Consider the following 16,696-nt stretch of genomic DNA (forward strand, 5'->3'; position numbering starts at 1 on the left):
GGTTGGGCTCCTCGTGTAAACCAATTCCAGGCCCCGGACACTGATGCTGAGGGACATGGACTCTGGTTTGGTTCCTGGTTGCCCCATCGATTAGTGTCTGACCTTGGCCAGGTTCCATCTTCCCCGGTCCTCGGTGTCACCCGTAAAAATTAAATAAAAATAGCAGCTGCCTATGTTGTTGTGGAGAAAACACTCAGCACAGTCATAGACACAGGGTGAGCTGCTGGCGTAAATTTTATTTTAGCAGCTTTTATCTCCTGGTCTCCTGTGTGCACCTCTGGCTCCTTCCTCTCCCCTCAAGCTATGGGTGTTTCCTGTCCTTCAACAGAAACACAGAGCAGATGGTCAACCTGGTCCCGGGAATACTAACATCCCCCAGGGGAATCTGTTATTAGGAAACAGAACCAAAAACCTAGAGATGGAGCCATGGTGGTAACTGCATGTGTGAGGCTCTGTTTAATAGGCTTGCCCACAGGAATGTACCACTGTGGTTCTGTTATTAGTTAAGGACTGATGCTGAGAAGTTACATGTTAACTTGTGGATTTCTGTCCAGTGGAAAAGAAAGTCAGCCCCAATGCTGACTAATTTTTTTAATTGAAGTATAGTCGATTTGCAATGTTGTGTCCATTTCTGATGTATGGCACAGTGATTCATTTGTACATATATATATATTCCTTTTCATATTCTTTTTCATTATAGGCTATTTCAAGGTATTGAATTTAGTTCCCTGTGCTATACAGTAGGACTTTGCTGTTTATCTATTTTATATATAGTAGTTAGTATCTGCAAATCCCCAAATCCCAATTTATCCTTCCCCACCCCTCAACATTGACTATATATTGCCTTGCAGGACACTGACCCGTGCTGGGCAAAACAGCAATCTTATTCTAACATTCTTTTTTTTTTAAAAGACTATACAGATACTCTGGGAACCAGCTTTACCATCTTCTGGGTTCCCTCATTCATTAATGAGTTGAATAAAATCTTTGACACATGATCATCTTATATTTATAAGATTCATGGTTTTTGCTTCTGAAATTTACACTCTGGCATTGTCTATTACAGGGACTTTGAGAAGGTGAGAGGGGATCTCAAAGTACTCAAAAGTCAAGCTTCTCAAACTTAAACATGCTCATGGATCAGGTGGGGCTTAAAATGCAGATTCTCATTCAGAAAGTCTAGGGAGGGACTCTAGCCTAACACACCCCCAGGTGCTGTTGATGCTGCTCATCCGAGGACCACATTGCGAGCAGCAAGAGCCCCATCCAACCTCTCCATTTGGTCTATAGGAACCCCCTTCGCAATCCTATTAGGGGTGGAATAAGATCACAGGGAGAAGGTGATGCTTAACCAAAAGCAATGCTCTCCTTCTGGTGGGATTTCAGGCACAGAGGCAAGCTAGTTGGGGAGACTGGGGTCCTCTCCTAGGTAATGCATACTGGCTACCTGCCAGTCCACTTAGCAAAAGCTCCAGCCACAACACCATGGCTTTGGAGGGATGAAAGACCAAAATGAAGACTTCTGCACTTGTAGTCCTCGGAGGCTCTTCACAGGAAAGTTATGGGAGAAGGAACCTGTGAGTTGGAAAAAGCAATCATTTCTCCCATCCAAGCCAGTCTTGCAGTTCAAACCCCAGCTCTACTCTTTCCAAGTCACACACTAACCCCCAAGCCCTAAGCCTGTCCTCATCGGGAGAGTGAGCACCAAGGGGGTGTTGCTCATAGTAAAGGAGAAAACACACAAGTGCTTGCCCAGTGCTGATGAACAGCTGGTGCTCAACGAGTGGCCCTGCTCGGACGGGAAGCGGCTGGGCTTGTGTTGGTTTTCCGAGAGATGGTTCTGGCCTACCTGGCCGAGGCCCACGTCCACAACACGATCCCACTGCTCCTGGAGCCGGCCCCGCGGCTGCGTGTGACATCGTCTCCCAGGCCTGCCCTTCCCGGCCTTGGCATCTCTCCCAGGACTCTGGCCAGGCCTTCTAGGGTGGCTGCCAACACTTACCCTTCCAGGAATTACTCCCAGCCCCAGGGCCAGCTTTCTGAGAAGGGACAGGCATGTTTCATGTAAAGGGCAGCTCCAGAGTAGGGCCCTAGCATCTAATACTGTATCTGGGGGAGACTGAGAACCAAAACCCTCTATGTGTGGTGATGGGTGTTAGACTTATTATGATGGTTGTTTTGCAGCACATACATCTATCAAATCATTATGTCACACATCTGAAGCTAATACAATCTTAGATGTCAGATGTAATCTCAAACAAAACAACCCTGTAGCCCCACACAGCTTACTGTTAACATTACTGAATCTTTGTATTCCACCATCTTCAACATTACAGTGCTATTCCAGGAAACTTGCCCAGGAAGTAATAGTTGTAAATTACTTTATTGTTGATTCTAGAAGACTCCTGAAATAATTATTTAAAGGCACATCAAACTGCTCAGCTTTTCAGTAAATAGCGTCAAAAGAGGTTACACCGTAAGACTCGTTGAATCCCTCGCATTAAAATGTCTCCTTCTGGTGCCCACCGGTCCTAAACTATGTCATGACCTTTATGCGATCCTAGTCAAGGTGCCCTTCCCTGCACCGAAAGTCCCACCGGAAACCAGACTCCAAAATCTCCTCACTACCATGACTTTGCCCTCTCAACTCTGATATGCCAGAAAGACTTGGTAGAGCTGTCCCTTACTGGGAGAAGAGTCAGCTCAGCTTTGTAGGACCAACAGGTAGAGCTATGTTTTTGCTGAGCCAGCATTCAGCAGGAAGAGAGTCAGGTGGGAGCCTTCTGTCTGACCTTTGGGGTGGGGGTGGTAGCAGCCTGAGCCCAGGCTGGTCCACAGGGGACAGTTACAGCAGAGCCCCCAGAAATCAGAGAAACAGTGACCATGTAAGTTCTGGAAAAACCCTCAGGGATCTCCGAGTGCAGCCCCTTCCCTTTACAGGCAGGAAACTGGATCAGAGACAGTTAAAGGACTTGTCCAACTCACAGAGCTAGCTGGGGTTGTTACATGGATTCAACGAGTTAACATCTGTAACTTGCTTAGACGCTGCCTGGTACCCACTAAGTCCTCTGTTTGTTAAATACAGATAATGGAGTGTCTGGCCTAAAACTCAAGGCAAACTCAGGTTGATCCTCCAAATTTAGAAAACAAAAACTGACTTTGACTCTGAACCTAGAAGCGGTTTCTAACTTGCACCAGAACACTCGGAGGGCTTGTTAAAACAGAGTGCTGGGCAGCACCCCCAGAGCATTTGATTCTGTAGATGGGGGGTCGGGAGATACCAAGCTGTGCACATCCAGCCAGCTCCCTGGCTGATGCTGCTGGTCCAGAGACCCCTCCTTGAGAACCTAGGAGCCTGAGAAGTAAATTGTAAGGGTGGCATCAGTCAGGGAGAAGTTGGGGGACAGCGGGCCCCTTTGTCCTTTTGAGTACCCGTCCCCCCAAGGCTGATGTTTAGTGCTCTGCAGCAGCACCCTGCACCCAGTGTGAATATTCTGAGCCTCACCTTCCTCTAGCTTCTTTATCTCATGCTTTCAGCCTCTTCACTGGTGGATAGGATTAACACCCGGGCCACGTAAGATCTGTGCCCTGAGAATGAATCAACACCAACCAGGCAGATGAAACCAAGGCGTTCTTTATTGCAGACTGAAGCTAAGGGCTCACTCACACAGTGGGCTCTGACTTGGGGGCTTCTCTGCCTGCCCAAGGGCAAACTCTCCAAGCAGAGTGGAAGACAGCTTCCAGAAGCAACCCCTTCAAAGGGCCTGTGGTGAGGACCTGGGGAAGCAGCAGCTGGGCATGCAGAGGTTACCCAGAAAGTCAAGGTTCCAGAGGGCGGGGCAAACCTAGCCTTCATCTCCTGTGGCTTTGGGTCAGTCCCTTCAGTGGGAGTGCCATGCAGACTCTGAAGAGATCTAAGAGGCCAGGGTCTCTGGGGGCTGGTTTAGGGAGGGGGATGAGCACAGACTAAGAGCCCTGGCATTGCAGGGGGAGAGCTGAGAACCTTCGCCCTCCGCTCTGAGGACATCCCCAGGGTCACCGCCAGGCCCTTGCTTCTCAAACAGTAAAGTGCTTGCAGGAATAACCTGGCGATCTTTTGAAATGCAGGTTCTGATTCTGGAGCGCTAAAGTGAGGCCTGGGATTCTGCATTTCCAATGAGCTCCTCTGGATGCCCATGCTGCTGGCCCACAGGACACACGTGAGCTGCAAGGCTCTGGCCATACAGTGCCTCTGTGAGTGTCAGAAAAGCGCACCCCTTCTTCAACAAAGAGAAACCCCACGCCAAGACACAGGTTGGATGGGGCTAGGACAGCCTGGGCTGGACTGCAGGCCCACTTGTCCCCAGTGTCCAGGGCTGAACTTGGAAGCCCTAGAAATCGTTTTGACCTCCTCACCCTGAAACCCTTTTCCCAGAGCTTGACCAACGAGGCCTTGGGAGACGAGCAGGGTGAACAAGGCATCTCTTGGGACACTGAGTGCTCAATGATGGACCAACAATGGCCCAACCTGTCAGCCACTTGTCAAGAGACAGGGGGCCTGGGCAGGGGCAGGCCTCAGAGCTGGGGAGGGGGAATGGGACTGGGAGCATTCTGAGGAAGGGTTAGTGCTCTGAGCGGTGGTCTGAGCTATGAACAGCCTAACCCTAGGAGTAGAAAAGTGGCCACTGCCCCATGGATGTAGGATTTGGGTGGCCTGGCTTCCCCAAGTCCTAGGGCCTAAGGAGTCTCCCACAGACCAGACCTGGTGGGCTCTGAGCTCCAAGTCTGCTTGCTCCACAGATGAGAAGGTGGGAGGTAGATACCTGGTGATCCAGGGGTCAGGAGTTCTCCAAACCACAGGTGTTGTCAGGAAGCAAGAGCCCCAGGTCCTTTCCTGGTATAGGGACCAGTTGCCCCTGTTTACCAGGTATTGTCCCAGTGTTAGCTATGAAAGTCCCATGTCCCAGGAAAACCTTCAGTCCTGGGAAAACCAAGATGGTTGGTCATCCTATTGCCTGGCCACACCCTAGACTCCAAGATGACTAGGTCATCAGGGCTTTGGGTGGTGGCCTGGGAGCTGGCCGGCCACAAATCCAATGGTCCATAGTGCCCCGACGTGGATCAGTGACAAGGCAACCAGACTGCTGCTGGAGGGGCACTGTGTTGAGGGTGGCACAGGCACAGATGGCTTTGTTTCTCTCCGGGCCACCTCTCCTGCAGCTCAAGGGCTGACACCAGGCACACGCAGTCACTCCAGAAGGAAGGATGGAGCATTTAGGGCTTCCTACCCTGCCGATTTCTTAATCATGAGGAAGGGCAGAGCCAACTTGATTTGCTCCTCAGTGTCCAGCCTGCTGGTCCTTGGGCTCCTACACAAACGTTCTCCGCCCTGATGCAGCGCCAGGCCACACTCTCTCCGCAGCTTTCCTACAACTCCTGGTTCCAGTTCCCACCAATCCAAGGACCCACAGGCCTGAAGATGGGGCACTGTGGTGGGCCTCATCTGGGTCAGTTCTCAGGAAGCAATAAATAGATGGAGGTTGTCTTCTGTCCCTCTCAGGGCAGCGGCTGGCTCTCATCATTAGAAACAAGGCCTCAAAACCCACAGGGGCCCAGAAAATGTTCAGCGATGCTCATCCGTGGGCCCAGAAGGTACCGATGATTTGAAGGTAACTTGGAGGCATGTGCTCCCCTCAAAACCTCCAAGGAACCCAAAGGAGGAAAAGGTTCCCCCACTGCCACCCCTTTTCTTAAATGACAAGGCTCAGAGAAGGTGAGGATCTGCCCAGGTTTGCACAGAAGTTGTGAATGCCCAGAGTCTGGACTCCTGCCCACCTCCTGCCTCTGGGCATCCCAGGGCCCACTGCTGCTCTATGCTATCTATCCTGGACCGCTGCACCCCTCCCGCCGTGCACTATTCAGCCCACCCACCCCCAGCCCCCCAAGCTTGGCCTCCCATGGGCCTGTGGGACTCCCTCCTTTCAGGGAACCAGGCCAGGTGGCCTCTGCCCCTTGCTGGGCGGGCATGAGGAGGGAGGCCTAGCGTGGGGGGGCCCGCGCACCCTCTGGAGACATGAGCATGTCGAACTTGATGAGTGGCGGGGCGATGACGCGTACCTCGGCGTTCAGTGGGTTGAAGCGCAGGTTGACGCTGCGCAAGGCGGGCATGGCAGCCAGCTTCTCCACAGGCACGTCTGTTGAGGAAAGAGGGACAGATCAGGGGGCGGGGCCAAGCGGGCAGAGAAGAAGGACGATGGATCACCTGACGCGGGCTCAGCGCCTGGCGCCCGGCCCTGTGTGAGGGGCCATCGGGGCTCACCAGGCCTGCCTGTACTCTTAACAGTACTCAATGAATATTAGATACAATTATTAAAGGAAATTGAGGCCCAGAAATAAGTCATTTCCAGAATGCAAGGTTATGAGCAGATGCTACTCTGGGGAGGAAGGAAAAGCAAAATCAACTGATACTAGTTCCCACCCACCGTCTGCTTTCTCTGGAGCTCATTCGGATGCTAATGTCACATGACACAGCTGCCAGCAGCCTGCTCCTCTATGCCCTTTACTGGGTGGGGCAGCTGCTGGAGTGGGGGCTGAAGGAAGGGGCTGCCTGTGGCATTTCTTGGCTCTCTTCATGCAAAACTGGGCTCCCATTCTTCCTACCAATAATGGCTGAGAAGAAAAGGGCTAATTACTTGGAAGCTTCTCTTTCTTCATATTAGTACCACAGCCATGGCCAACAGTGGGCAGGTGGGACAAACACCATCCCCTCTACCCTTGATAGCCCAGAGAAGAAAACCTTCTTGCCTTGGGCTTTTTAAGAAGTCAGGTCATTTCACAGGGTATTATAACCTCCATGTAACACAGGAGGAAATCCAGGCCCAGGGAGGCTGAGCTGTTAAATAGGCCCAGCAAAGGAGGTTGCTTCTGGGAACTGATATTTGAGGCCCCGTGCTAGGTAGTTCCTCATAATGACCCATTTTGCGGATAAGGAAAGTGAGTCTCAGATTCTCCATGCTGACCAAGATTCTCTAAATCTGCTCTGGCTCCCCTGGATTTTTCAACTAAGCCTGACTTTTGTGCTTCCATGTTCATCTCTCATTGTCCAATTTTAGCAAGAATCCTGCTATGTTGTTTAGCCAGAATCCTCCTCCCTCAATATCTAAACAGGTTTCTGATACCCCAGCACTCCCCAGGTGATGTCTGATCACCCTGGCCAGCCTTCAGCAGGAACACTGTAAGGTCTGTTTAGCCAGGACCCCCTCTCACCCCTGATGATTCCTTTTAAATTTTTCATACACTGACCTCCAGCCTTCTCTCTCCTTGGCTATAAATTTCCACTTGTCCATACTGTATTTGGAATTGAGCTCCATTCTGTACTGAAGTCTCTTTCCCCCTATTGCGACAGTCCTGGATAAAATCTGTTTTTACTGCTTTAACCATTGTTCAGCTCTGGTTTTTCTTTGACAAGGTCCAGGATCACTAAGCCGGTCAGTGGTGAAAGCAGGACGGTTCCTGATCCCAAAGCCCACGGGCTTCATCCCACAACACAGGGGCAAGGCCAAGGCCAGAGCTGGTGCTCTCGCTGGCCACTGAGCCCCCAGAAGGTGATCACAGGCAAGTTTCACTGAGCAGCTCACTAAGAACTGAACCCCAGGCTGAGGGCATCATACCCTCAACTGTCAATACAGCCTCATTCCAGATATGAGGACTGAGGCTCAGAGCTGCTAAGTCACCCATCTCCCCACGTGCCACTGGGGACCACTGCTTCTGCCTCAGTTTCTCCAGAGTGGGTTGAACTAGGGGGCTGCTAAGGACTTTTCTCTCTCTGGACTCCATGACTCCTCCATCCCGCAGTCAGGGAGGCCTGTGGGCTGCAGAGCTGTTGTTCATGAGACAGGAGTGGGTGGGGAGGGTCCCCCTGTGATGCCCCTGCAGAGATTTGCCAGGCGTGGCACAAAGACCAGCTGCACCCCAGCCTTGAAGCAAATCTCCGTGACTCCAGGCCTAGAGAGAGCAGTGCTGCCTGAGTTCTCAGCCTGTCATTTCCAAGTACCACCCACTGAGCTGGCCTCTTCAGGGTCTGAAGCATTCTCCAAACCACTCTGCTGAAGGACAGTGATGGATTAAGTGTATCCCTTTCCCCTGATTTAACTGCTAAAGTCGTTCGAGCAGCTTAGAGGAAGGAGCAATGGGGCCACCAGACTGTGTCAAAGCTGGCAGAATCAACAAATCAGACAAGCCAAGTTGGCAAGCAAGAAGCCCAAGAGGGAGTTTCTGGATAAAGCCTAAAGAACATTTACACTCAGAACACTCTGACAAGAGGGGAGATGCCTGGAGTGTGGAGAAGAGGATCTGAAATGATCTGCATTTTATGGATGGGGAAACTGAGGCTGGAGAGGCTACATAAGCTTCCCAGGGCAACATGGCACATCAGAGTCATGGTGGAAACAGAAGCTAGGTCCCTGGACTTTGGTCCCCCTAGAGAGGAAGAGAAGCCAAAGTCCTGCTGATCCTCAAATTCCAGCTCAAAGGCCCCTGCCCCTGTCACTCACTTCTGCTGGTCCCCATCGAAACTCCCATTAACACTTTACATGAGACCTGTATCACACATCACACTCTGCAACCTGGGACATGTTTGTTCACCCCGTACGTGCTCACAGGTGATCAATAGCTAGTTGTTGAATGAATTAATGAATGAATGTTTTACCTCCTGAGCTAGATCATAAGTTCCTTCAGGTTCAGGACCACGCTGAGCTGGGCACACAGTGGACCCACCATCAACACCACTTGATTAAACAATTCTGACCTCAGTACATTCAAGAGTTAGGGCCCTTTCCCCAGCCTGACCCATTCTGGGCACAGCCCAGAACGTCTGTGGACCAAGGTTGTGACCCTTTAGCACCAGTAATCCAATTTAGAAAATGAGAAAATATTGATGAGCAAGAAGAAAATCACCCATAGAAAATCACCACCTAGAACTAATCACTGTTAATGTGAGGCATACGTCATGACGAACTTTTTAACATACGTGTGTATATGTGCGTGCACATCTATGTTTTAAAAAATGGACCCCCAGATACTACGCTTTTCTTGATGACACACTGTTAACATCTCTTCTGGCTACAAGTTGGTGACATTATTATGGCTGCATGGTAGTCCATGGAATGGAGGGACCACACTTGGGCTCCTGTTTCTATTGTTGGACATTCAGGTTGTTTCCAACTTTCACTATTACAAACAGTGAGAGGCTATGAGTCCACAAGGCACCTGGGGTTACTTTTTCTCTTTCAGCCTGTGATTCTAGGATGTAGGATGTGGGGTTCTAAAATCCTTTTATGAACCCAGAGTAATGATCCTTTGACTTTCCCAGGGCCCCCAGGTGCACGGTCACAGTGGTGAGTAATGAACTTCTATTGCGAGCTCTAGTATCCTGGGTGGGAACTAAAGCCACCCCGTGGCCCATGGAAGGGAAGAAGGACCCCAGCCTGGATTAAACACCATGAATGCTGACTCCTGGGGGCACAGTCCACTGTATCTTCCCATCATCTCACAAGGCTGTAGCCAGAGACCCCATGCTCTATTGCCCCTCCTCCCACCTGAGCAGAGGGAACCAGCTTCTTACCTACTCAGACAGCCCTCCCAGACTCCTGCCTATGTCTATGGAAGCTTAAGATAATAGCAGCAGAATCAGAGTGGGCAGTATTTAGAGAAAATTACTTCTCTGAGGCCAGCTCGACCTCCCTTCACTAATTGTTGGTACTATTGACTGGCAAATTTGTTTCATGCCAGTGGGACCAGTTAGAGGCAAGATGATAGAAATGATCGATCCAGAAAAGTATTCTTCATGTGTGTGGTGCCCATGGACTAAATGGATGCTGAAAGGAGGAGGGGTCTGCACCCAGGGAAGTGGTAGAGGGTACTGAGCACAGAGGTAATCCAGCAGAGAGCAGTGATTTCTGAGTCCCACTTTGGGTGGGGCTGGGCCCCAACACATCTAAGGTCCCTCCTGGAATTGGGATCAGAGGCTCTCCAACCAGTTCTCTGGCTTCCTTGGCCGCTTAGAAACAAATCATGGTGCCTACAGGCTGCCCAGGGTGGATACACTGGAGAGTTTACATGTGGCTAGCTGTCTCACATCTGATCCAGACAATCTCTTTCCAGCCAGAATGCTCAATTTTCCATCCCCAAGGGATCCCAGCCAGTGAGTGTGGAGCCTGCACCTTCGAAACACCTCCTTACAGTGGCAGCTGGGGTGCTGGGTAAAGACGTGGAGGCAGCGCCCCAGCCCTAGTGCCTCAGGCCTGTGGACAGCATCTGGAAGGCCGTCTAAGCCTCCCTGGGTGGCTGTGGGCACATTCGTGCTCGAGAATCCAGGCTGGCCTGTCAGCCAAGGCTGTCCCCATACCCTGCCTTGACGTAGCTCTTGGTGCCTGGAGACCTAAACAACAAAGATCAAGGATGCTGTGCTGAGCTGAGCTGAGCTGAGCTGAGCTGAGCTTCACGCCCCATTCAAAATGCCACAAGAGAAGAGCAGGCAAAGTGTGGTAACCTGGTGGGGCAGAGAATCATGCCTGTAACACTCAGGCCACACTCACTGCTGGGTCTATGCCTGAGCCCCACCCCCACCCCATGGAGCCCTGGACTGGGCATCCTGGTGGGGGCAAGGGAGACACAGGAAGAAAGCAGAAGCAGCCCCCGTGCCCAGGAAGCTCACAGGACGCTGCCTGCCATTGACAGTCCTGCAAACAGAGTCCTGCAGCCCTTGGGGAAGGCTGTGCGGCTTGGGGCACTCTAAGTCCCTGCTGAAAGAGGCTGTTTGGGAGAGTGGACAGGGCAGAGACCCAGACCCTGACCTTGGATCTGCCACTTGGAGTTGTGCAACCTCAGGCAGGCCCCTTAACCTCTCTGAACCTCAGCCTCCCATCTTTAGACAGTCCTCTGCCTCATGGGGCCGCAGGGGCCAGCCAAAGAGACCATTCGGTGCTCCCCATGGAGGTGCGTGGAAAGCGAGCGGGCATCCCATTAAGAGGATGAGGAGCACAGAGTATTTTAAGAATCCACTAATGACCCTACACTTTCCCCCACCCAAGAACAAACTGCAGGGAAAGACAAACAAAGAGGGAGAAAGTCTTCTACAGGGATTCCCTCCTTCACCGCAGGCTGGCCGGCACGGTGGGCCCAAGAGTCTGCAAGTGAGAGGTGACAAACTTGCAGGATGGAAAAGGAATTATCTCCCCTGAAGGTTCTCCTGGGTGGGGGCAGACATGTGAATGGCTCCTTTGTAAATCCTCTCCATGCTTGGAAATAAAGTCTGCTACCAACTTTACAACTCTCTCTGCTCAGGTTTCAGAACATTGTCAGAGAAATTACAATTGGGAAAACAAGAAGAAAAGCTCCTGGGTGGGGAGGGATAGACTGGGATTTCAAAATTGTAGAACAGATAAACAAGATTATACTGTATAGCACAGGGAAATATATACAAGATCTTATGGTAGCTCACAGAGAAAAAAATGTGACAATGAATATATGTATGTTCATGAATAACTGAAAAATTGTGCTCTACACTGGAATTTGATACAACATTGTAAAATGATAATAAATCAATAACAAGTGTGAAAGAAAGAAAAGAAAGAAAGAAAGAAAGAAAGAAAGAAAGAAAGAAAGAAAGAAAGAAAGAAAGAAAGAAAGAAAGAAAGAAGGAAGGAAGGAAGGAAGGAAGGAAGGAAGGAAGGAAGGAAGGAAGGAAGGAAGGAAGGAAAGGAAGGAAGGAAGGAAGGAAGGAAGGAAGGAAGGAAGGAAGGAAGGAAGAAAGAGAGAAAGAAAAGCGCCTATGATAAGCACCAGGTGGGAATAGTTACGTAGGGCTATACCAGCCTCTGGAAACCAGCTTCTGGGAAACAAAGTGAATTGAAGGTGGTGGGTAGGGAAGTGGGTGGAGTGGTCAGGATACCAACAAGGAAGTGGTGGGCTGGCTAAGGTTTCATAACCCACCTCTTGTGGGGGAAACCCTGATTTGTAGCATTTACTGATTTTTCATAGTGTAAGTGTGCCTACCAAGACCAATTTCAAGCTATCAGGAGAAGTCACAGAACTTGAGCAAGCGCCTCCAGGACTGAGGAGCCGAGTGGAGCAGCCCATCCAGGCAGGACCACAGACTCCTGAGCAAGAGGTGCCAGAGCTCAGGCCAACTCCTGTCCACTTTGGAATTCTTTGGAATCAACTTGACCTGTGGGAACTGGCCCACTGTTTTGCTGTCTGTACGTTCTCAGTTGCCTTTGGTTCATCGACAAAGTTTCTTCTGAAAATTCCAGGTGGGCGGGTCGTGCTACAGGGAAAGCAGGAGGGGGCGATTATGGGCACTAGGGCAGCAGAGCACCATGCCCAGGGTCCAGTAGGGTCAGTGGAAAAGAGCCCCCCAGAGCTCACCTCTGCCACCCTCCCAGGTCTCATGGCTGGGCTCATTGCTCTTCTCATCCTGATGTAGCCACACATGCGTGCACACACACGCATGGATGTATCACACACAGCAGATGCCGGGAGGATGAGGAAGAAGGAACTTACAGCTTCTTCAGGGACAGAATGTGCTTGTTGATGGAAGGTTCTGGTTTAGCTCAGTGGTACTGTCTTGCCTGCACATTGGAATCATCTGGGGAGTCTTAAAAAAATCATTAATCCCCAAACCCACCATCAGAGATTCTGACTTAATTAGCATAGGGTATGGCCTGGACACAGGTGTTTCTTTAATCTCCTGAGTGATTTGAATGCACAGCTAGTCTGAGCACCACTGGTCTTCCCAGTGAGGCTTAATGAGAGAATCTGGTGAAAATACCCACATAGCATTTCCATCCTAGGATGCCACCCACTTACTTCACTGTGTGAGGCAGAACTGTCAGGAGCTAGGCTAACTGCCTTCGTTCGTGACTGAGGGAACTCTGCCTCAATATCGTACACTGGTTTCTCCACCCCAAGGGACTTTCCCTCCAACAAAAGTTAATGTGCTTCAGCCATAACTTTCCTGTGGCTTTCAATCTCCCTCCAGCTACATGCAAAAATTGTCTCTCCTCATAAGGAGAAAAGGGACTGTTGATGGGAATGCAGTTTGGTGCAGCCACTATAGAAAACAGTATGGAGATTCCTTAAAAAACTAAAAATAGACTTACTATATGATCCAGCAATCCCACTCCTGGGCATACATCCAGAGGGAACTCTAATTCGAAAAGATACGTGCATTCCAATGTTCATAGTGGCATTATACACAACAGCCAAGACATGGAAGCAACCTAAATGTCCATCAACAGATGACTGGATAAAGAAGCTGTGGTATATTTATACAGTGGAATACTACTCAGCCTTAAAAAAGGATAAAATAATGCCATTTGCAGCAACATGTATGGACCTGGCGATCATCATTCTAAGTGAAGTAAACCAGAAAGAGAAAGAAAAATACCATATGACAGCACTCACATGTGGAATCTAATAAAAGAAAAAAGACACTAATGAGCTTATCTATAAAACAGAAACAGACTCACAGACATAGTAAACAATTTTATGGCTACTGGGTGGAAAGGGGGTGGGAAGGGATACATTGGGAGTTCGAGATTTGCAAATACTGACTAGTACACATAAAATAGATAACCAACAAGTTTCTTCTGTATAGCACAGGGAACTATATTCAATATCTTGTAGTCACCTATAATGAAAAATAATATGAAAACAAATATGTGTATGTACACGTATGACTGAAACATTATGCTGTACACCAGAAATTGATACAACATTGTAAACTGACTATACTTTAATTTAAAAAAATTCTCTCCTTACTCAAAGCACTGTCCTCAACAGCCAGGGTTCTGAAGCAAGACTGGATTGGAACCCTGGTTTTGCCCAGGCAGCATGACCTTGGCTAAGTTATTTAACTTCCCTGTGCCTCAGTTTCCTCACCTGGGGAGAATAATGGTATCTGCCTCATAAGATTGTCAAGAGCGTTAAACAAGAGCATACTTGAAAATGCTTAGAGAAGATCCAGATGTGAAACAAACAATCACTAAGTATCAGCCAGTGTAACTGACCATGCCACAAGCCTGTGAGAACAGGGAGCGGCCTTTGTCCATCTCTGCCTCCAGCACAGTGACTAGCACAGAGCAAAATGCTCAATCAAAAAACAACTCGTGAATGAACACTTCCCAAATGTCTAAATCCATGTTCCTGCCCCCTAAGAGCCTCTTATTCCCTGAATAAGGCCCTTGCAAGTCTGAGCTTTGAGTCAGAGCATCTGGGCTGCTCTCCAGCACTCTGGACAGGGACAGACAGTCCCTTAGACTGGCTTGCCTAAGGACGCATGGAAATGTTTTGTTTTGTTTCAAGCAAAAGTCAAGAAATTTTCTTGCTGTTCGCCTGTGTGCTACCAACAGAGTGCCAAGAGCATCCTGGATAATTGGAGCTTCTGGGTAATCAAGGTTTTACCACGCAGTGGTTGGCACAGAGGATGCCTTTGGGCAGGGACCAAGTGTGTGAAAGGTCTTCTGCCCAGATATCTGGCTTGCTAGTTCCCTCCAGGCAGACACATGTAGGCCGGAGTCGCAAACAGGAGATTCCCGCCCCTTCGTGTCTGGCAGCTACCTCAAATTTGCACTAATTGCTGTTAAAGTCTGTTTGTTTACTCCCGGGCCTCTCCCTTGAGTGACTCCACAGCCAGCAAGTGCTCCTGTACTTTGTCTAATGATGGCTTCACGATCGATGCCTGTACGGACTGCTCACTGCCTGTGGGCACAGTTCAGGGCTCTGGCTGGTCTAGACAAGGGTGTGCTGAGCAGTGGGATAAGCTTGCTGTGCCATGCAGGTAGCTGCCACCTGGGAGGGTAAATCATCTTCCCTTGGGCACCGTGACACTCAGTGCTTAGGGGACAGGGCAGGGCTCAGACAGCTACCAGTTGGCTGTGCTCAGGGGAGATCCAAATCCAAATCCCCAATACAATGCAGATGTATTGCACTCCCTCTCCACTTCCCCCCGGATGGGCTTGGAGCCCCAGATCCAGGGGCAGGAGAAATGTGTCAGGGGTTTGACGTCTTCCCAGACCTACCTAGTCAAATGCTTCTTCTCAGTTCCTAAGTCCCTGTTTCAAATCCTTCCTCACCAGACCCATGAGTGGGACCTGGAATGACAGTGCAGCCTGCTTCAGGCTGTGTGTGTGTGGTGGGGGAGGTGAGGTGGGTTTCAAGGCACCTGGGAGGATGCCCCAATTCTGCCAGGGGCTGGCCACTCAGAATCCTCCAGAAAGACAACTTTGACAAACCTTTCCTGGTCAGGTGAGCCCTGCTTTGGATCCTGTGTCCCCTGGTTAGCCTCTGCCCAACCGTTCAGCAGTGTCCCCTGCCACCTCTGTCCTGGCTCCAGGGTAAATGCAAGAAGAGGCCCAGCAGGCTGAAGGACAAGGAGTTGGGGAGGGTCTGAGCAGACAGCATACAGTCAGGATTCCGGGTGGGCTGGATGTCTGGAGGAGGGTGGAGCTGTCCTCCCATCTCTGCAGTGGGCAGGAGCTGGAGGCTCGCAGGGATGAGGTGACTAGCTCATGCTAATGGTGTAAGTGGGGCTTCAGATCTGTGCCTTTTTTGTTACAAAACTCTGAGAACCCAAGGGAGGGGAAGGAGGACTGCAACGTGGTCAGGGTTGAGTGGAGTCCAAGTCAGAGGCTCTTTACCCCGGAGTGGACCCCAAACCACCAGGAGAGGAGTGGAGGCAGGCAGAGGAGGAGCCTGCCCTGACTTCTGTTTTGGTTATCACCACAGGGTATCCCTTTCTGCACCATCCAGAGGGAGGTCAGTGGGCAGCCAGGGAAACACTGAGAAGCCTTTCCTGCCTGTGCTCCAGGCTGCCTCTTGGGCACAGGGGAAGCTCCAAGGGCAGCTGGCACCGAACGATCAAGGCCCCTGCCCTAGCAAGCTGCGGAGACCTGAAGCCCCCACCATGCCACTGCCTTTCTGCCAGGAGGCAGGGCCTTGTGTCCAGAAGCATTTGTTTTGAAGGACCTGGGTTTACACCCCAGTATCTCCTCTAAAAATAAATAAATAAGTAAACCTAATTACCTCTCCCTGCAAAAAAAAAAAATTAAAAAACAAAAAAACAGAAGCATTTGTTTTGGCCATGATTTCTTACTTCCTGCCTCCCTGTCCTACTGAGCATTCGTAGGTCTCCAGAGTGGGCAGCAAGCCTGGCCTCTCAAAGCCTTGAGGCCTCGGCACAGTCTCCCCTGAAGGTAATATCTCCCTGGGAGTGGGTCTCTCCTATAGGGCCTGGCATCTTCCACTGACCAGGACCAGGGCTTGGCTAAGCCTCATGTGGTACCAAATGGAAAATTTTGGTAGAGCTCAAAAGATACAACCAGCCAGATTTCCCAAGTTACCCTAACAGCTCTGGCTACTGACAGAACAGCTTGTTGGTACAGAAAGACACACGTACCAGTCACCAATTCACGTGCATATTAGGCCAGCCCCACCCTCAACAGAGCCCGGCAGCCTCATGGGGAAGGGTCAGGAGGCCATGAGGCCAGCTTCTCTGCTTTGACCTGTCTTGGGAGCTAATGGCCTTCGGTGGCAGCCAGGGAGCTTCAGGAAGTGTGCTGACCAGTTGGTCCCTTGTAAACACCAGCCAAGAGGCCTTGTGGTGCAAACCCTCGAAAGGAGAGCTGCTTTTTCTGTAATGACAGGGCTTGTGCCAGGG

General features: G+C 50.3%; 1 protein-coding gene across 5 annotated transcripts in view; it reads right to left on the minus strand.

The window, feature by feature from the left end:
* Nucleotides 1-1,377: 1,377 nt before the first annotated feature.
* LRRC20 (leucine rich repeat containing 20) overlaps nt 1,378-16,696 on the minus strand; it is a 58,976-nt gene continuing 43,657 nt past the window's right edge. For 3 of the 5 annotated variants that reach the window (XM_045514218.2, XM_045514219.2, XM_045514221.2), the window contains one exon: nt 3,619-6,173. In XM_045514218.2, coding sequence (XP_045370174.2) covers nt 6,019-6,173 — 155 coding nt within the window. In that variant the 3' untranslated portion in view covers nt 3,619-6,018. Of the gene's footprint in view, nt 1,576-3,505; nt 3,589-3,618; nt 6,174-16,696 lie in introns of those variants that run through there. The other 2 variants (XR_012510290.1, XM_074374135.1) reach the window with 2 other exon arrangements.

Source organism: Camelus bactrianus, chromosome 11, assembly GCF_048773025.1.
Source record: "Camelus bactrianus isolate YW-2024 breed Bactrian camel chromosome 11, ASM4877302v1, whole genome shotgun sequence".
NCBI classification, from domain to species: Eukaryota; Metazoa; Chordata; class Mammalia; order Artiodactyla; family Camelidae; genus Camelus; species Camelus bactrianus.